The sequence below is a fragment of the Dermacentor andersoni genome, chromosome 9, assembly GCF_023375885.2.
Source record: "Dermacentor andersoni chromosome 9, qqDerAnde1_hic_scaffold, whole genome shotgun sequence".
NCBI classification, from domain to species: domain Eukaryota; kingdom Metazoa; phylum Arthropoda; class Arachnida; order Ixodida; family Ixodidae; genus Dermacentor; species Dermacentor andersoni.
This window is the reverse complement of record NC_092822.1, coordinates 61731560-61753477: the sequence shown is the minus strand read 5'-3', so window position 1 is coordinate 61753477 and position 21918 is coordinate 61731560. Positions and strand designations below refer to the sequence as shown.

Below are 21918 nucleotides of genomic sequence, written 5' to 3'. Positions count from 1 at the left end.
TGTGTGCAAGCATGATGTCGCTGTGGTGAACGTCAAGGTAAAGCCCCTCAATCTTTCAAAAGTAGCGCCATTCTTAGATCTTTCCGCCACCCCGCTCACCCTGGCGCGTCCTCCTCCACGCCTCCTGTCGCCCCAGCCTCCTCCGCTCCCCCATTGGCCAATCTGTGTCACGTGGAAGCGGGCGCCGCGCTTTTGTATATTTTTTTCTTTCCAGCGCGCGCCGACCTCCATTGTTGGGCCTGCGCGACGAAAGTACGGCAGGCGGACTGACGGAGTGCGTTAGCGTAATAGAATGTGCAGGGCCGAGAACTTAATTGCGATGCCATGCTGCTGCACCTTCGGTTGCCGCAACAGACACAGCGAGGGCAAAAAGCTTTTTGCTTTGCCGTCCGGCGTGCGCAACGCAAAAAGTGTGGATTCGCAGGATCGGGCGGGCTGACTTCGAGGAAGTGGCAAAGAGCGCACGGCTTAGTGAAGTAAGGGCCACGGCTACTCACAATCTCTTATTTTGAGCCTAGTTCACGCCTCCCGCTTCGAAAAAGTGGGCGTTCATGCTCTGCGTGGTTTTTAGCGCGTTGTTTGCCTTTCTTTTTTCGAATGTGCTCTCTTTGTTTCATGTAGTATATCGTCTTGCGGTGAAATGCACTCATCTGCAGCTGGCCTGTGACATAAAAGCGACTTTATTCAGGTGTGTTTTGAGCTCCACCAGAAGTTAGCACATTCTCGACGCTATTGCAAGGCTCACTGTGACTTACGATGCAGTCTTTTAGCTTCGAATGTACGCCCGCATGTATTGATTTGGTTTGTGGTGATTAATGTTTTTAACGTTCCGAAGCGACTAAAGCTAGGATGGAGGTCGTAGTGGATGGCTCCGGATAACTTTATCTAGCTCGCCTGGGGATGATTAACGTGCACTTTGATCGTAGAGTCGTACGTAGGCCGGTAAATTCCTCGTTGGCGTTTCATAATACTCGTGCGCTAGCGCTGCTTTAGAAGTTGGCGCCTCGGCGCGATTGTATTTCTTCAATAAATTTTATTTACTAGTGAAACAACTTGTCATTATTTCGCATTATTGACGGCGCCTTCAGGGCACCAAAGCGGCAACGGGAACACCAAAGCTAGAACCAGCGCTGGATAGGGCTCGCCGAAGCCTGTGCATGCCAAGAGGGTATAAGATCGCGGACAGCCAATTTTGTATGCGAACACTCCCTGCGACGCCTGCATTAGTGTAATGTTACGTGCTCTTCAGAGGCCTCCGTTAGCCATTACATGTGCCCTCCTGGAGCAGTACTTGTAAAAAAAAAACAATATATCGTCACGATTACCAAAGCACCCCGCAATGAAAAAAACGGCCCTGTTGCCAGGCATTGCTGACCGCACACAGCCGGAATCTCTCACGCGCCGACCGAACAAAAGTGTCCTGCAGGTACGTGAATGAACCTACGAAACCACGTACACATACTTTCACGCTGTCAACACCTGAAACTTTGGTAATTACGCGCCTGTTTGAGTACACCGCGTGCTTGCGTCGTGTTTCAGCAACACGAACTCTCAACGTCGCGCGCTTTACGCCTTAAGTACGCCTTGAATAATGGTCATTTTCTCTATTTCCTCCGCAATTCTAACACGAAATTCTAAAGGCCAGTTACCGACTGACGAAGAAAGGTCTCGATTGAAAAAACTGCTCCGCAGGGCTCGAACGAACTTTTCTGCGGATTTCCTCCCGTAGCGTGTTAGCCGTCGTCTGCTACGGCAGGCCCACCACCGGCGGCGCCACCATCGAGGCCGCGCCGAGCGGAGGAGGAGGGAAGCGAATATCGCTACTTTGGGAGATTGAGGGGTTTTACGTCAAGGGTCGACCATCACAGCGTCACGGACTTTTTGTTACGACGGGTTGTGCAAAAAGGGATTACCGCAGTCGAATTTGAAAATGCATATAGAAATTAAAATGGCTATATTGGCTACAAATTTGTTTCGCTCTTCGTTGTGCTTGGCTACATTTGGGCTACAGTTTCTCTAGCTTTGGGCTACGCCGCCTTGTCCGACCTGGCAACACTGCTCTCCACTTTAATCCGAGCCTTAAATTTTTTTGCTTCCTGATTTCTGCCCAGGGAATCATGGGGAAGCTCCATCGTGATTAGCGGGACCAATAACGAGTTTGGAGTTTACCGGTTGGTTCTTTATTCTGTAAGTTTACTTTTATTGCTTTTACTTTCTTTGTGGAGTTTGCGCTTGTGCAGCCAGTGGTGCAGCTGTCTGACAGATGTGCCGTCCGGAGTCCCTTGTGCAGTTAGTCCCTTGCCGAGCACAGCGAAATATATATATATATATATATGTATTTATTTATTTCTCTATTCTGCCGAGTCCCTTCGTAGCAGCCTTCACGCGCAGATGCGTCTTTTGGCGACAATCAAACTGCGTTCACCGGGAAGCTACTGAGCGCCTCGTCCCGCGTGGTTCCTCATGCTGGGGCAAGCCCGTGCACAAGTGATGAACTCTGTAAGCAAGTCTGCCCCTGTCGCATCAAGCGAGACTGCCCATCGTGGATCGCACCGTAAGGACGCCAACGACGAGTACATATGGGCCACTTTCGATCGCGATCGAGCAGATCCGGATTGAATTTCTCGATCGCGATTGGCTCGATCCTCTCCTCAGCCTAGGCAAAGGAGCCAATCGCGATTGAAAAATTATATCCAGATCAAGCTTGATCGCAATCGAAAGTGCCCTGTATGACACCGGTAACAAAATACCGACGCAAATAACTGCGTGGATATCGAAAATGCAGCCGGCAACGTTAAAAAAAAAAAAAAAAAAGCACCATCGTGAATCTGCACGAGAGGGGTCCCTGTCCTTATCCAACCGTCAGACTGTCAGCAACTGCAGAAGATAAAACCATCCTCCTCAGCGCCAAGGTGCCGGGGCCAGCCCAACGTGCCATCGTTCCACAGCACGCGGAGGCCTTTTAGTAGATTTCCCGTTGCAAGACGCAATGATCAGACTACTGAAATGTTACAGCCTATGTGATGTCGCCGTCAAGTCCTTCATTCCGCTCGCCTATCAAAAGAACAGAGGCATTATCAGTGCTGTTCTAAAGTGCTGTTCAAACCAAGAGTTTCTGGGGTACCCGGATCCCCGAGGGATCGTGCAACCGCACCGCCTCATAACGTATTTAAGGGACAGCAACGACGATATTCACACCAGTGCAACAGACAGATAGAGTTGTTCTGACTTTCCATCTGAACAGTGAACAACTTGTAGTCGTGAATCTGGGATTTATAAGGTACGAGGTGAGTAAGTTCTTTGAGCCCGCACCGATGTGCTTCAAATGCCAAAGAATGAGACATGTCATGGAGTATTGCTGTAGCCTCATTGGATGTGCGAAGTGCGTCGGGGAGCATGACTTCAAAAAGTGCCGACTAGAAACTCCTGCAAAATGACCAAACTGCGCAGAAGCCCATATGGCTTTGTTCAAAGGTTGCAGAGTATAAAAGCTGTCTCTAAGCATCCAAGAGCCTTTGTGGAAGGGTCAAAAGAATTGGCAGGAGCTACTACTGACAGCTATAAAGATGGATAAACAGACTCACGTGAATACTAATGGCGCTACAGAAACAAAGAATGAGACTGAGATAAATAAGGAACACTAGTTCAGATGCTCGAGTGGACGAATTGACTTATGCAAGCAAGAAGCCAACTGCCAAGATTAAGCTAGATGCGCTAAGAAACAATGCGACCCTCGTATACATCTTTAGGCAGTGTACAGAAAATTGACAGCTTGCAGGTGCAGATGGCCATCTCGACTCCTCCTGCGGGCAAGACGCCAGTGTTTATGACATCCAACTGAAGATCTCTGGAAGCTGTAATAACGCTGCCATCACAACTTCACGAATGCTCGCTATAGTGTGTGCCAGCAAGCCTGTCCCTAGAAGCGCCACATTGCCTTAGCCTTGATACATACATGGGCTTGTGTTTATGGCTTAAAATTGCAGAAAAATGATTTGGCCTCTATTCTTAGGGAAAGTTTGTAGAGAGATTGCATTTTATGGTCCAGATCGTTCAGTGTAACACTTGGCAAGTTACTTTCCTTGCTTTTAAGAAATAAAAATTATGCAGATCCAACGCACATATTTGAATCATTATAGATTGGCAATTCCAGAGTTCTAATGATTATAGAATCGCTCTACATTTTCAAGCACCCGGAATGGAGGTGGAATGGAATGGGCAAGTCATCCTGGAGCAGGAAATGGTGGCATTAAGCAGGACCGCTAAACCAGTAAATTTGCTAATTAGAATAAGCTAGACTTGTCCAATTTATTACGTTTCTAAATTTTTACTCAATGACTGTTTCGGCATCTACCTATATGTGTCTACATCTGCAGTGGTAATTTCAAACATTGCAGTATTCTACACATTCTGCACTTTTGAGGACCTGGAAACCCTTTTCCATTGCAAGGTAGAAGTGCATGTAAAGACAGCAACTCTTCGTTATCAAGAATGATTCGATGGAGAGAAAGCATGCTCGATCTACAACACAAGGATGCAGGCCATACATTCTTGTGTTGCAACCTGTTCAAGTTGACTCTGAATTGGAACAGGCACCATGTTTTTCGCCTGCAGTCGAATATCCATAAGGAGTGATAACAGGCAGTTGGAGAGGTATGCTGGAACTAGTGGTGCCTGCTAATACGGCAGTAAATGCGAAATAAATAAATAAAGGCATCCTGTGAGACTTATAAATGCATTTTGCTTTTATGCTAGTCGTCAAAGTGACAGACAGTTTAGCTGAATACACTGCACAACAATGTAAAATTATTTTGTACTTTAATCGAATAAACATAGTTTTCGATGAATTATACATTTTTGGAAATGGTCTATTTCATTTAGAAGGCAAGTCTTGCTTATATCACAGTGTGCAATGTGGTTGTGAATCGCCTAACAATACTTTTTAAAACAGTAGATGTTTGGTCACAGGCTACAACACATTGCAGACATAACAGGCCACAAAGCGTGTTTGTTACTGTGTAAAATGTATATAATATTGTTCGTAATATTAAAAATTCACAAATATGTTTTCTGTTACCAGGCACGCAACATGCAAGTAGTAAACAATTAAAAAGAAATTGCTTCACTTACTGGAATTGGAAGAATAGAATGGATTAGCTCAGCAGTTCCAGGAAGGAATGGCAGAATTCTCACCATTACAAGGAGTTATAGGTATTGAAATTACGGAGATTTGCACTGTGGCATGGAGTGGGAATGGAATGAAAGGCCCTACTCCAGAGCTCTGCTTGGAATCTATGTGAAGCGAACTTTTTATGAAGCAGCTAACCAAATGCTATAAATTTGCCTATTCATTGCTGCATCTTAGGTGTAATGGAAACTGGCACTCAGTCGTGTTCGGGCGCACCTGTGCTGTGCAATGTGTGACAAGCGGCGGTCATCTTAAAGAGCTAGTCAACACGATGTAAGTTATATGCGCGATTGTGGCCTAATGGTTAGAGCATCAAGCTGCTTGATCCCAACATTGGGCATGCAATTAAATTTATTTTATAGTATGAGCTATTCAACAAAACGGCAGCAGCACCCAGTAGCCATGGTCAGAAAAGTCTGGGAGGGTCCGCAAAGAAAGCTTCGCTTTGAAATGCGAAGTTTCCTAGTCTATGGAGAAGCTAGCTGCTGTGAAGGTGGCGCTAGCATAAACTTGGGTCACCTGTCGTCAGCTGTTGAAAACAGCCGTTCTGGGAGGGTTGCCACGTGTAGCCTGCCCCTCTGGAACACGGCCAACATTCCAGAGCCTGGTTCCAGAGCGCTCTTCCTTCTGCCTAGCAGGAGTAACTTTGCCTGCTGCATCATGCCAACATGTCTCACCCACTTGTATAACACTGTTCGAGGAGTTCACATACAGCACCAAGTCTGCTAATGCTGTTGAAACTGTGAAGTTTTTATGGCTGCATGTCAGGCACTGTCAAGCCCCCAGCCACACTGGAGGAAAAACACACAGGGTGCATCACCGCCAATAAAACATTGCAGTGCGGCCACGCCGACTGGCGGTTTACCTCCGTGGCAGTTATGTGAAACCATGAAAATCTTGCCTCCTTTTTTCTTACTCTGCGTGTAGTGCGAGATGTAGTGTGCTTTTTTTCTTCATCTAATGAAAGATCGGTGCTGTGTTTACATTCTCCATCCTTCGTTTTTAACGTGAGCCATGCCAGGCGATGATGATGATCGACATCGTTGCCACTGTGATCACAATCACATTGGTGTGCTCCTTTTTGTTGCGGTGTCGCCACATTCAAAAGAGAAGGAAAACAAAGTACTGTGTGTCGCCTCCATGTCCTTGTATTCAGGGTCCGTCTTGTCATATAGAATCCAATATGGCCTACTGTCTACAAAGACATTTCCATCAGAATGTCTCAGTTTAGACTATCATTGTAAAAACAATTGCAAACCATGACAGTCAAAACAAGCACGAACGAGCACACGTCACTGAAGGGACGTGTGCGCTGGAATTACATTATGGAACTCCCATTAACCTGCGGCACGTGGCAAGCCACAAAACATTGGTCCAGTACTGATTCCTCCTGTGGCATGAAAAAGATGTCACGCTGGAGCTTCTGCGGCACGCTGTGCGCGTTTTTCCTCCAGTGTGTTTGGGATATCACATCTTAGATGGGAAGCAAAACAAGCGGCTATCTCCTACAAGTAGTCGACCATGGCAGAAGACTGGTTCTGCTTGCATGAATTCAACACCCCTCGTGCGCCTGAAAAGAACTATAACCCCAGCAGTCATACAAGTTGAGCTGAAAACTGCTTAGACAGCATTACCCCTACCATTTGAGGGTCTGTACAAATAGCTTGGTCAACAGACAGCATCGTAGCATGACGACAGCTCTTTATATGCTTGATACCAGCAAAGAATGGGCTGATTGCGTGAAGTATTTTGTATCATCCTCACAAACAGAAATCATCGCAATTAGCACAGCACTGAACTCCCTTATCTGCACAGACAATGTCTCCAGAGTGAAATAATCATCGTCTTTAAAGCTGTTGTGCAATGCCTTCAAAAGCCTGCTGACAAAACGATGTTCCTTACTCTTACGAAACCAAAGTGACTCCTTCAGGCTGGAAAAAAAATGTCGTCTTTCAGAGGGTGCCATCACCCATGTTGGAATAGTAGCAATGAGTGGGTCGACAGTGTTGCTAGGCCTGAGCATTCTTATCAGCCGACATCACAACTCCACCTGATGACCCTGGAGAGCTCTGATGCATGATCCATGGCCATATTGTATCCCTATCACCGGTCCTCTTGGCAGAGAAGCCGGTGTTGGTTACAGAAGGTTTGAACCGCTTGGAGAGTTCTACATGGTTTTGGCTGCATACCAACAGTGCTCGCACATTCAATTGGCATCCTTCCGGCACCGTCCATTCTCAAACTGTACTGAATGCCGCATTAAACCCGACCAGTTGCATGTGCTGTGGAAGCGCTCAAAGTACAGCAACAAGAGAATAACTTTGAACAAATGGCTTCATTGCTTAGGATTACCACTACAGGACACCCATGGTATATTTTTCTCACAAGGCAATGTTAATTGGTGCCCTGTGAATCGGTGCATACTCTAGGATATTATGAAATTGGCTTCAGTTCTCGACATGCTGTGATTTTCTGTGACTATATGTGACTGCCATATTAGTGTTTAGCTTGAGTTCTCGGCAGCCCTTCCCTGTTCCTCTTATTTTGCTAATAAGGTACATTTATGCAACTCTTCTATATATATATATTTTTAGAAGGGTCCAATCTCTCAATCTCTTTCAATCTCATGAATCAGTCTCTCTCTCTCTCTCTCTTTCTTTGACAGGTGCTGATTGCTTGCAGCAGCAACACCATGAGAAACATGAGTCTTCATTGTTGCATGCCTGATTTTGCACTGACACTGCTGACTCAAAGACAGTGTACTACACTCCACTGTTGTGCACTAAGCCAAACGACGTCCACCAATGCCAGCGAAGTTTGTTCGAGCGCTTGTGATGTACAGCACAGTCTTTTGAACAACTTGACTAAGTACAGTAAAGGTAGACTGTTCTTAATTCACTGCAGTGAATGCTATTTTTTAGAGAACAGAAGCGAGGAGGCTCCATGGAAAATGTATTCTTACAGTCCGTGCATTAAATGCATTGCACTTGAGTGCACTGCAAGAAGCTCACTTTCTTTGCGACTGTTTTGCTTCACAACCTTGTGTCGAGTTGTGCGCTTGTGCTGTCCTATCGCACAAATTGAGTGTGATGTGTCAGTGTGCGCATGCATTGCATACTGTTGTAGCTTACCGCGGGCTGTCTGAGTATTCCAGGTTCATTGGATAAACGAGAGACAGTGCAAGACTGTACATGAAGTTGGACACAACAATGCCTTTATACCAGGTTTTTTTTCCCTTGTCATTGAATTAATTGTCCCACTTCACTGGAGTTTAAATCCTTAAGGTCCTTCAAATACTTACAAGAGTGGAGCAAATGGTAACTCGGATGACGCAGCACATTTGCCTCCAAATCTGCTTCAAGTTGTGAAGAACACAACACGAGTCTCGTGCGTTTGTGCTGCACCCATGCAAGATGAAGCATTAATTATGGAGTATCAGTGAGTGGCTGCTCGTAAAGTCCCTGAATATGCTTGCTTTAAAGCATATGCAGGATCTTTAACTGCACTTAGCTTCAAGTGTATCATGCAAAATCTAGAACAGCTTCCACGTTTGTGCAGCTGTACACTTCTATGGAAAGCAAAAACATAGCACTCTGCAGAACCCCGTGGCCTTAAGTGTTATTGTCACAAAACTACCAGTATTGACAAGGATGAGTTCAAATTGTTTCGACTGAGGTGTGGCGGGGATGGGGTCTTGCTTTCTTTGCCAAATACAGACTAATTTCAGCACGTGCACTTGAATTATGTCCTACTGCCCTTCCACCCTATGCATACTACTATATTTTGTATTTTACAATAATTTTCTTGTCAGATGTAAAACTTAAATGTGCTGAAGAGCCTGTTTTACACAACTAGCTTTACATATTTGGGATGGCTAAGAAATACAAAGCTTGTCTACATTAGAGTTTTCAAGTATGTACAATATACAACAATGACGAAGTGGAAAAAGACAACTGGGGGGATTTTTTTTGAAAAGGGCTCTGGAGTTAAGCATGTCTCATTGACCTTTGATAGGTTTAATGTTCCACAGCAACATTGGGGTTGTCAACGACTCCTGAGTGGAAGACTGCAGATTAATTTTTATTTGCCTGAGCATTTTTGTAGTTTCCACCATTGGAATGGGGCTGCAGAATCCAGGAATTGAATTGATGACATTGGGCTCAGCTGCAGAATAACCAATGAATTACCATGGTGAGTTGAGAATTTAAAAGCCAATTGCAATGAAATTTCACTTTTTCGAGATGGATTAAAAATGAGTAGTATGTACTACTGATGCTATCTTGGCAAAGCTGCAAAGCTGTTTATTGCATAATTGTCTAATCAGTGGTAGCCTCTAAGCAGCATCTGGTAATTAGCGGTTATGTTGCAAGTCACGCATGTTGCCTCCAATATTTTACAGTACGCCACAAGTAGATGGTGGATGCTGCATAATCTCTGACGTCATGCTGGAAAGCTGTACATTCTAGGTCATGCGTCACTTCTGGCGAACGGTAATGGTGGAATGTTTTTTTTTTTTTTTCATTATTAAATATGCCTAGTTTTTCCAGCTTATTATGACGCTGCTGCTGATACTTGAAAAGCAGAATTTTATTAGGGTGCTCCTCTGTGACTACTCTACCTTAAACTAAGGTTTTTATGTGCTCCGAAATTCTGTTGTAGTCGGCCTTTAAGAGGTTAACAAAATGCATTATAATATTCAATGGTGCATGTGCCATCCATCTTTATTGCAGTTCTCTTCTGTTGAAGTTTGTGTGCTTCGTGCTCTCATCTTTTGCAGATCCCACAGCTATTTCACAGGCCAGCACAAGGAAGACAACTTCCGGGGAAGAAATTCAACACCTACGGAAAATCCTTTATGTGTTTTGGTTGTGCAGATGAACAAGCCCAGTGTCTGCAATGCTTTGCACTTACTCCTCCGGTTTGGGTTCATGTTTGTGCCAAGGCACTGAAATTTGCACCTGGGCCTGGTCTGTGAAGTTAAGTAGGCATCGTGCCAGGGAAAAAAATTTGTTGAGTATACTTGCAGTTGGCATAGAAAAACTCTTCATGCATAGCATTGCCATCTTGCTGTCCACCACAGACGATCTGATAGCTTATACTGCACCTTAGAGGTGGAGTTTGTGGCTCCCACTGATTGGTCATACCACCCACAATTGAGAACTTTGATGACGAACACCCACACTTTTGAAATGTTTTAACAGCAAAGTAGTTCACCACACTTGAGGCATTATAGTACTTTTGCCACTGCCATAATATTGAAAGCTACGGAACTTTGTCAGTGTAAGATATGAAGCATAACTCCAACACTTCTTTTTTGTTGGATTCCTTTTTTCTCATTCTTCACAGGCAGTAAAGTAGTTCACCACACTTGAGGCATTATAGTACTTTTGCCACTGCCGTAATATTGAAAGCTATGGAACTTTGTCAGTGTAAGATATGAAGCATAACTCTAACGCATCTTTTTTGTTGGATTCCTTCTTTCTCATTCTTCACAGGCAGATATTTGGACCTGTTGGCAAAGGTGTAATACACTGTGTAGTGTGGAAAACGTGGGGCGAACGACAAAAGGGTGTCAACAAACAGCATTGTGACATAAGACAAACAGGCGGAGGTGGTGTGTCATCCCCACAACTTATTCGTCATGTGTCTTCCGTGCTGTGCAGTGCATTATTCACTTTCCAGCACATCTAAAGTGGTCATGACTAGCTTTGTGAACACAACTTTCCACATTCTGTCGACTTATAAACACAACTTTGTCCTTGTTTTCGTTGCTTAAAGTAAATTCACACGATGGATGTAATTTCTGGTTTATTGCACTGACTTGTCTTGATGTGGATGAGTATGTGGCACTGAATTCCACTGTCAGTAGTTTGTCTGTGAATCCCAGATAGTGCAATTTGGTGCCCTTGAGCCACATCACGATTGGTCAGTAAAATTAATTGATATTTGGCCTGTTGTGGGAATTTTTTTTTTTTTATACCACTGCACTTGCTCTGGTGGCTCTTGTTTGTGATGTTTTTGACACTGAGGCCCTCAGGAGCTGGTAACATTCTATGATGCCACATTGTCAGCAGGAAATGGTAGCCAATTCATTAGGAAGCTCAGGAAGAGGTGCATCAGTTTGTGTAAGATATGTTCTCTGCTGTGTGTAAGTGTGCATGATACCCAGCCAAAAATGTTCCATCATCGCAACCGAACAACTAGTACCGTTGATTTAATGTCTCTTAGATGAAGTGGTGTTGGTTTGTGTATTCTTCCAAAGCTGTGCAACCTGTCTGTCTCTGTGTGTGCTTTTGTATGTGTGTGTGTGTGCAAGCTCACAAAACCTGCTCGTTAGTAGTGTTTTTCACATAGTACTATTTCTTGCCTTGATATTTGACTGTCGTATTGATACAGATCTTGGGCATAGAGATAGCAGTGAAAGAACAAGCTCTTGTCATGTGTACTGGCATGATGTGCAACATTTAAAAACTGTCAAAATTGCCATTGCTCTCTGCTGCATAGAAATAACTATGCTAGTTTTTGTTGGATAAAAGTGTTAAGAAGGATAATCGTGGTGACAGAGTGGAGACAAGAAAGCGGGCACAATTGATGTACAGCTTCTTCTAGCACAGCATGGGCTTTCATCAAACTTTCAGTTTGTTCTTATTATAACTTGAACTCTGTTAGCTGGCAGATGTGTACTTGCTGCCTGTGAACATCAAATTTGGTAAAACTGGTGCTATTTCGCCATCCCTGGCCCTTGCACCACAATAACCCATATATCACCTTCAGAAAATTGGTAGAAAACTCACAAACACTGCGTCAAAGAGGGGTAGATGGGGCAATAGCACATACTTTCTTCTTTAAAATTTCCCTGAGCACAAACCCTTTGTGCAGTACTCTCAGAATTAATTAACGATTACATATTTCCTTAAGTGCAGCACACAAGAAAACATGCAGCCACACGAAGTGCTAAACAGCACACTAGAGTGCCAACTGTGCTTTCCACAGAGTGTAGTTCTTGCACTAAATTGCATTGTATGTCTTGCAGGCATCACCAGATGGCAGCACAGTGCCCAAGAGCATGTAGATGACTTGTCTCTCAGACAAGCGGGACATTTCCCACTCACTGAAAATAGTCGGGCCAACCTGTGCCCCTCTGAAAATGTGGACCTCGAGCTGCACCTTTGCCGCTACTGCAGCAAGTCCTTTGCAACACGTGGCAACCTGAATGCACACCTCCGCATACACACTGGCGAGAGGCCGTTTCAGTGCCACCTGTGTCCTCGCGCCTTCACACAGAAGGCAACCCTTGTGCACCACGTGCGGACACACACAGGGGAGAGACCGTACCAGTGCCGCTTTTGTCCCATGGCCTTCGCACGCAAGTTGCCCTGCAAGTACCACGAACTCCGCAGGCACCCAAAAGGGACCGCTGCTCCTTGAAGGGCATACCGGTGACATTTACTGGTGATGAGCATTGCAGGAAACCTTCACATGAGAAATGTTTTTGCCTGTCTTCTGTTGCTATGATGTCGTCAAACTTAACTGAAGAAAAGGCCATCGTTTGTGCATTTTAAACAGACACTAAAGGGCAATGGTAAATCAGTTTAGATTGATGATGTATTCCTTCAAAACTTCATCTTTAATTTCATGGAAAGAGGTTTATTGATAAAAGCAAAAGTTAACGACGACCTTCCAATTCTTGAATTTTGTGGCAAAGCCCCGTCACCGGTAGGTCAATGTGACATCATAGATTTCAGTGTATTTTCTTGTATTTTGGCTGTTGTTGCTCCATGGAAGCCATTGAAGCTTGTTACGTTCAGTTTATCTCTTTTAGAATACAGTGTACGCTGTCTTTGCCAATAAAGGTTTAACTAGGCTAGAGCAGACACCATCGAAATCCATGATGTCATGGCAAACTTCAGTGTGGCGATGCCACCCGCCCAATATTTTTGCATGTTCTCTGGCTCAACAAGGTTCATCTCTTGGTATCATTGGCATTGCTGGTATTGGAGAAGTGTGACTTACTAACACAAATCAACTTATTTTTTTCTTCAGTATCCCTTTAAAAACCGAAATGAAGCTACATCACCAACATTCCAAAGGCCAAGAAAATATATGCATCGCTAGTTGCATGGGGCACTTGCATTAAACATTGTAGCAGCCAGTTTGGATTACTGATAGCACAGTAAAAAAAAAACTGTGCTTTAATCCTGTCTGCTTATCTCCTGCTTGTTTGCCATAAAGTTCTGTGAAATATAAATGTGTGACAGTAGGTGTGACTGACAGTGTACTCTGATGTCTTTTCATGTTGGATCAAAGATTTGTATAATGAAAGCTGTTGCAATTGGCTTGTTCAGGATTTCATCTAATTATTGATGCAAAAGCATCAATTGGCTCGCTGAGCGAGAAAGCCGGAGCCTGGCATCTGTAGCACCGAAATGGCACCTAAATTCCTATTGGCTGCAATGCCGTGTCACAAGCACGCCTCGACAGGGCAGAGTGGTCAAAAGGGAGCACCTGCTGCCACAGTAGCACGCCAGGTGTTGTGTGAGAGGAGAGGGCATCACTGTGACACCACATCACCCTCACTCTCGGAAGCCTCTGTTATCCACCCGTTCCTTGTTCGCGCAAGCTATCACCTGCATTCCAACTGCATCTCGGTAAGGCCAAATCAAAACACGCTTGCTTGCCTGCAACGAGTTCATAACTTGAAGGACCACTCAGTGGCGTTCAGTTGGAAATTAATGCTTTCACATTCAGGACTCATAAGTGCTTAGGTGTCCTCAGGTTCTTTTTTTTTTTCAATTCAGTGTGAGAAATTCACACACCAGAGGCTTACTCCATGAGATGCCTGAAAATCAATTGCAACAGACAGATTACGTATGAGAATTCTGCATTACATCCATCTGCACCTGCAAGTCAGCATTGCTGAGATGGTGTTGAAGGGCTGCCTTGATGTTCATATCAATATTTACTCTGCTGTGCTATGTGGTGGCGTTTAAATGTTTGCCTCGTATATGCCCAATTAATCTCTGTCCTTGGATAATTTTTTTTGCCTGGTGCCATTCTTCCCCAGAACAAATGTGTCTTGAGAGTTACTTATCAAAGTGTAATGAATGACAATTTTGCTGTCATGTTTATGCACAGTGAATAGCAGTCACACTTGACGCACTATGTGTGGATGGCAGTATTTGAGGTAGTGCTTGTGTTTTATTTTTGCCTGCTAATATTGTTCACTTCCTGCTTTTCAGTCACAAGCGGCATTTACATGAATGCGATAGTTGTGTGCGGCATTCCCAAGCGCATTCTGCAAAGGCGATGTGATGCCGTTTACGTGTAGCGTATTAACTCTCGTGAGAATGTAGCACCACATGCGTGGCTTGCGCCCTTAAATTTATACTTGCATGGCGCATTAATGCGATGTGCCTTCCTAGCGCATTACCGCTGTTTACATGAATGCGATGCACTAGATATAGTGCACCAATGTTGGATTCATGTAAATGTGGCGGCTCTGCTTAGGAAGGCAGAAGCATGCTTTTAAGAGCAGTGTGGAGTGCTGAGTTTAGGTTGCACGATGTGCATATAAAATGTGTGTCGCTGGCAAAATTTCTGGCCAAATCAACAAAAAAGGTTTTAAGCAAAACATTCAAGCCACAGTCAACGTCACTGCCACTTTAGTTTGTGCAGGTTCATCTTTTATCTTTATGTAAAACTTTGAAACATGCTGAAACGACCTTCTTTAACAGAAGTTCAGGCAAAAAGCTGGGCTAGTTGAAACCTAGATGTATTCAGACATTTCCAGCACCTCTCTTGTCGTCTTTTCTTCCTCTAAGGAGTTAACTTTTCTCTCTTAAGTGATGGTAATGTCACAGGACTTCCTACATTGCAACATTCTGTGTTAACTAGAAAAGGTGTAAATTTCACGTTAAACACAGTTCTAAGCGTGGCGGGTCTGAAGCTCACACAACAATGTAATTTTGCTTTCAAACTGTTGGACTGCAGTTGATACTCTTTATTCGGAACATGAAGGAACCTAGGAAAAACTTAATCTTATCTGAAGTTACACCTTTCTTCTTGTACCCAGGTTTCTCTGTAACGGAAGAGTTTTATAAAAAAGCATTCTTTTTTTTTTCTACTGATGCAACCATAATGTATTCTAGGTTAGCGCAGTAGTTTGATAAGCTGAACAATCTCTTTTATTTGTAGTTTGGCCTGTCAGAATACACACATATTTTTGTGATGCAGTCATTTGAGTGAGTTGTTAAACCAAGGCAAAGGGGAATTTTAGGGTATTCTAACTTTTTGTGCATAGCAGTTGATTCATGACAACTTGTGTTTATAAAGTTTCCAATTCTTTTATTCACTGAGTGCTGTTTGAAAGTAGCAAATCAGTTATTAATAAAGTCATTTAATTTGTTTTTTAGAGCAGTGACATCAGCGCTACTGTAGCTTATTCTCCCTTGCTGACAGAAGCCCTGCTGTATTTGGGAGTCTTGAATATCCCCTTTAGTTTCTTAAGCATGGGAAACTGTGTTTGCAAGGTAAGCTGAATTAGTGATTGCCGATAGCTGTCAGGTATATTGCAGATAAAGCAAGGTCATTAGCTGTAGTAAAAATTAGTTATAAGATGTTAGCAGAGGTGGCAGTAGTGCTTGTGAGCTCAAGGACAAACTGGACAAGGTTAAAATCATGACAAACGCTTTAAGAATCCCTACATTCAAGCAAGTTTTATTTAAGGGTTACAGAATTCTCTTCCATATGAGATCTTGGCCATTGTCACTGTAGCTAAGATCACCTCCACATATGCTTATATCATCAAGCTTGTGCAGCAAATAAGAGTTAATGCAGGATTCGTAATCACTGCATCTCATAGTATACCACAGTGGCATGTTTCCACAATAAGGTGTGCATTTTCTCTGGTTGTTTGCATGTGTATCCTACCATTTTGCTGTAATTTATTTTGCCTTCTCTCAGTTATTTTAGTGCTTCAGAACAATGAATTCTAATGAACTACATGTCATCTTTGGGGCACCAAATATTTTGCTCTGAAACTACGGATTTCTTCACAAGTATGTTTCTTTACCTTAGTGAGGCCTGTTGCTAAAGTATCATAAGATCTATGTAATTTTAAGGCAGTGTAATAAAAAAAAATGATGAATGCAAAATGTAGTGCTATTGCTTGTACTAGTATCTGTGTGCTTAGTCAGTTTTAAGTAACTGACTTTTAGAAGAATTAGTTTGTATGAAGATTGCATACCAGAAATACAAGCAATTCCATGCAATATTGCTGGAATAGTTTTAGCAGTAAGTTATTGTACCCGGAATCAGTACTGCTCCGACCAAATGCCAAACACCTTGCAGCTTAGCCATTAGAGCTGTGCTGCTGGTGTTGTAGAAGTAGTGCTGATGTTCACAGATGAATGAACATTTGTCTAACAAACCATTCTGTGATAACGTACATAGTGGCTGTGACCTTCAGTAAGGCCAAATTTAATCTCAAAGACGTTGATGAACCTCACCTTCAGGAACCATTGAGGTGGGTAGTTCTCATTGGCCAATATGGGTAGCATGTCAGGTTGTTGTGCTGAGTGAACACAGTTCGAACCCACTGGGCCAACTTGGATCACTGGGTATTTGACGCGATGTACCGCTCCTCAACAAACACTGACAGGGGTTACTGGGGATGTGTGACTTGGTATCTGTCGTGCAAGTACTGTGTATGTGCCACTTGGTGTGTGCTGCTCTCCAATGAACGTTTTTGATGCCAATTTGGGTAACTAGGTAATTGCCACTGGGAATGTGCCGCTCTTTAATTTAAGAAACATAGGCAGACCCCACCTCATGATGACTGTTGATGGTAATGCGTTTAGTATTGAATCACTATAGCAAGCAACACAACGTATTGCTGCCATCAAAAACGGATTATGTATGAGGTGTGCACTGTAGGCGGGACTCCTCTTTCCCACATCCCCAAGAACACTCGGCGCCATCTAGCAGTGATGCGGTGAAGCCTGCATGTGGACTCTGAAATGCATGGTGCATGGCGAACGCTGAGGAAAACAAACCATTCTGCAGCGGCAACCGGGCTCCCCTCTCACGCTTATTTCTGGACACACTGCACCATCTAGTGGCCCTGCCGAGAAGTCCATCTGTAGCCTCCGAGACAAGCGTGGCACGCCGGTGCCTGTGAACATTGCAAATTGTTCCCTCGCTTGCCAAACGCCCACTGGCATATTCTCAGTGACCAAAGTTGGCGAGAGGTTCATTGAAGAGCAGCACATATCCACTGAATTTGCGGTGCAGCCTGCTAAAGCATCGGGTTGCTGTCCCTGAGGAACCCGAGGAACTCTTGTAACATGGGTTCGATTTAACCGAGCATCGGATGAATTTAAGGGATATTTTTCATGATTGTAGGCGGCATATTCCTAGTTACCCAAGTTGGAATCAAAGAAGTTCATTGTAGAGTGGAACACACCTACTCGCACGTACCCAGTGACCCAAATTGGCATCAAAGAGGCTCATTGAAGACCAGCACAGACCGAGCAGCACGTACCCTGTGCTCCAAGTTGGCATCAAAGAGTTTAATTCAACAGCGGCACCTACCAAGTCCCGCATTTACAGTGACCCATGTCAGCATAAAAGAGATTAATTGAAGAGCGGCACATATGTACACATTGCCACATACTCAGTGGAAATTGTCTGGGTACCGGCCCACTCTGGGAACCCTGGGAACGAGGCGGCTCACATGAATGCTCGAGGTTTCGTCAGCCGAGCAGGTGAGCCGGACGTTCCAGGGAGGTCCACGAGAGATGGGCTGGTGTCCTTTCACGACATTACTAACCATTACAAACTTGAGCGCAGAATTTACCCTCCACCGGACAAGCAATTGGTGAAGGCGCAGGAAAGCGTCTGGCGAAGATTGCAGACGAGATCTTTCAATAACCCATACGTGTTAAACAAAATCTACCCGGACGTTCAGCCGGAATGCAAATGGTGCCAGGAACTGGCCACCTATGACCACATATTATGGAGCTGTAGCATAGCGCCGCCACCGGCGGATATTATGCGTGATCCTTCTCTCGAGCAGTGGGAGGCCGTGTTGGCCAGCTCAGACCCGGTCGTCCAGACACGTCCAGACACGGCGGTCGTCCAGACACGGCGGTCGTCCAGACACGGCGACCAGGGCCGTGGAGTGGGCCACCCAGGTCGCCGTCAGCCATGAGCTGATGGCCATCTAGCACGGAATCGTCCGCACATGCGTTCTGACGAAAATAAAGTTTTTCCATCCATCCATCCATCCATCCATGGTCCGATGGTTGGTTTCAAAGCTTGTTCCCTCAGCACAGCAGCCTGATGTGCTACCCATTTGACCATGGACTACCCAGTGACACAGGTAGGCGGGAATACAGTCAGATATGTACGTACATAGCTGCCTGAAAGTGTGTGAAGTACCCCAAGAATGCCAACGCATTGAAACCCTGTATATACAGGCACATGAGGCCAACATGAGAGTGGCAACTCTGGGAATCAAGTGGAATTCCAAGGAGCGCCACCGCATATTCTCACCTGACCCCTTGCACCCGTTACCCAGACTAGACTCGTAGAGTAACCCAAATAACAATTAACCTCTTGAAATGGGAGTGCCCACACGTGGAGTTCTGCACTGTAGATCGACATCCAGCTGAAATCAGCAAATTGGTGGCCCTCTTGAGAATTGAAGCCTGCGTGAAGAGGGCTGCAACAAGAGTCCAAGGTGAACACATCATCTCCTTGCCTGATTATTCCGCGCCAGAACCATGGTGTCCCGGAAGCCAGCGAGAAAAATCAGCAGTACTCGTCTCATGATGACTGTCAACGGTAATGAGTTTAGCATTGAATCATACAGCGACACAACATATTGCCGTCGTCAAAATGAGTTACGAGGCATGTACTGCAGTGGGACTCCTATTTTGGGCTTTGGTGATTTATTGCCATCACCTTTGAAACAGGGCTGTGACAAATAGTCACCTAGTCTGCTTGAGTTAATCAGGTATGCTATACATTCTTTTTATTCCGGCGTTTTTGTATACATCTCCTTCATCTTTCATCTCCTCCTCGAAACATTTCTATCTATCTCGTACTGCTACCTATGCCTGCAGCAGATCTGGTCGTATAAATCTCTTCCCTGCTTTTTCTCCACCAATACCCTAAACATCTCTTGCTTATCTCGACTGCTGACCAGTTGATGCTTCTGTCTACTTTAAATCGAAGTGCTTCTGAAAGGTGTACCTCACCTACGGGTGGGTCTCACTATTTTAAAACCTTTGCATTCCATTAGGATCTACTGAGTGGTCTCCAGATTTTTGCTCCAGCAGACATATGTCCCGTTGCGAATATTTGCCCCAGTATGTTTTTGTCCTTAGGCAACTAGCTCAGGTCTTCCCTATGAAGGCTCGAGCTGGTGGAGCTCCTAGTGGAGATGCCATGGGGCCAGCGCGCGACCTCCGAAATGCATGCCACTCCGGAATGTGTGAATGCTGAGAAACGCGTTATGCGGCAGCTGGGCTCCTCTCTCGCGCTTCTCTCTGGACACGCTGCACCATCTGGTGGCCGCTGCCGAGAAGTCCGTGCATGGCCTCCGAGACAAGAAGCATGGCACGCTAGGGCCTCTGAAAACTGAGAGTTGTTCCCTTGCTTGCCGCGCACCCAGTGTGTTTGTGGCACAGCTTGCTAAAGAATCGTGTCGCTGTCCTTGAGGAACCCTTGCGACCCCTGTGTTCGGTTCCACTCAGTAGGGGAGAAATTTAAAGGATATTTTTTGTCATTGTAGAGCAGCACATTTCCAGTGGCTCATGCCCAGGCTGGTGTCAAAGATGTTCATTTAAAAGCGGCACACGCTTACTGGCATACACCGAGTGACCAAAGTAGGCATCAAGGTGGGTCTTTAAAGAACAGCACAGACCAAGTGCCACATACCCAGTGCTCCAAGTCGGCGTCGGAGAGTCGTGGTTCGTGGGTGATGCGAACCAAGATTTAGTTGAAAGACAGCTCTATCTACATTTGTAGTTTCTCCTGCATGCTTGTGCACTGCCTCTTGCTAATGTACACCATCAGTACCACCTCTCCTTAATGCCAAGGTGTTACAGTCTAAACTGTGAGTAATAATCCGAATGGTGTCGCACAGCAGGGCAGGCAGACCAAAATTGGGTGTGGGGCACCGATACAAATGTTGACAAATGTGATGTTTTTGCCTTTAATGCCTCAGCATGTTCCTAAAGCAGAGGGTGACTAGTAATGAAACTAAACATCACTGTTTACTCTACATGACACCTAACATGCTGTGCAATTCGGTGTGGTTTTATCAAATAATTCACATAGAACTGTGTCAGTAATTTTCACTATCTGTTTGCTATATGAAGGGTTACTAATGTTTTCTGAAGGCTAATAACAATTCATCTGTTGTGTTTAACCAGTGATTCATTTTATTACTTAAAATGCACAAGAAACATGGCAAGGCATTGATACCACATGCAATATGAAAGCATACTATACACCGGCCATTAAACTAAGTATGTGTACTAGACATTCAGAGATGAACAATCTCATGTGGCAGTAAGTTCATCACAGTAATGGTTACTAATGCTTGATAAGCTATACTAGGGACATAAAGATATGCTACTTTTTGGTAAAATGATTGGTCCCACATTAGTCTTGAAAGTTAGATAACCCATAATTTTACTCCATTTTGTCCCCAGGGGAACACTTTATGACAATAGCAAACACAAGTGCAATTTTCATGCTTTATTTGCCAGCTCTGCTATTTTAACTATACATTGCTCTCTTGAGATAAGCTTAAGTTCGTACAACTCGCGACCTTGTTTTGCTGCTGTGCACAATGTTGCACACAAAAGGTGACATTCCTCATTTAAGACTGAATTTCAGAAAAAGTTAGGCAAACCTTCCCACTTATTTCGAACTTAATATTTTGACTACTATATAGAAACAAGTACTTATAGCTTTAACTATAAACACCTGATGGGCATGAGGGATGATGCACCCTCGATGTGTATGTCAAGCAAATTAAAAGCAAGCGTTGTAGCCTTGGGGTCGCAGCTGGAATACACATGGTGACCATGTGGTGATAGCTAAGCTTCTTTTTCATGCTTGCAGTCTGTAGGTTTACATTGATCATGCCCTACTTAAGCTTGTGCCTGAAGGAGAAGCAAAGTGTGTATTAGAAATGCAGAGAACAGATTCAAAGGCAAATAACACTAACACAAGACACAATAAGCGAAGTGATTAGAATATTGGCAGCAAAGTGTGAAACGCATGAAAATATACTTTGCTTGGCTTTGCGCACTTGCTGCAGCACCTTTACTGGAGAATTCTTTTTTCTTTGCAATTTAGTCTGCAGCGATTGCTTCTGCAGGTGTGGTACATTCCTGATACTTGCTGCTGCGGCGAGTATGGGGAACACAGCGCCTTATTTTGTAAGCTGTTCCATACGCTAGGTTCCGTCTAACTGATATGCAAGCAGTGACGTCCAAGCAAAGACTCGCCAGCAGTATACCTTTTGCAGAGTTGTAGCAGTTGCCTTCCGGACCCACGTACGCTGCAGACAGTGCCCGCATGGCTGAAAATCTCTACTTCTCTGCTCCCAAACGCATCACCAAACAACCAAATAACGTGAGAAATCATAGTGCAGAGGGCTGGTTTTAGCTCATGAACCCAGAAGTCACGTGGGAAACCTTTAAAATCTTTGA

General features: G+C 44.5%; 1 protein-coding gene across 1 annotated transcript in view; it reads left to right on the top strand.

The window, feature by feature from the left end:
- Positions 1–7976: 7976 nt before the first annotated feature.
- Positions 7977–21918, top strand: part of LOC126528558 (uncharacterized) — an 89338-nt gene continuing 75396 nt past the window's right edge. The window contains exons 1-3 of the mRNA XM_072284539.1: positions 7977–10164; positions 10684–10802; positions 12222–12607. Of these exons, the coding sequence (XP_072140640.1) occupies positions 10085–10164; positions 10684–10802; positions 12222–12607 (585 nt within the window). The 5' untranslated portion in view covers positions 7977–10084. The remainder of the gene's footprint in view (positions 10165–10683; positions 10803–12221; positions 12608–21918) is intronic.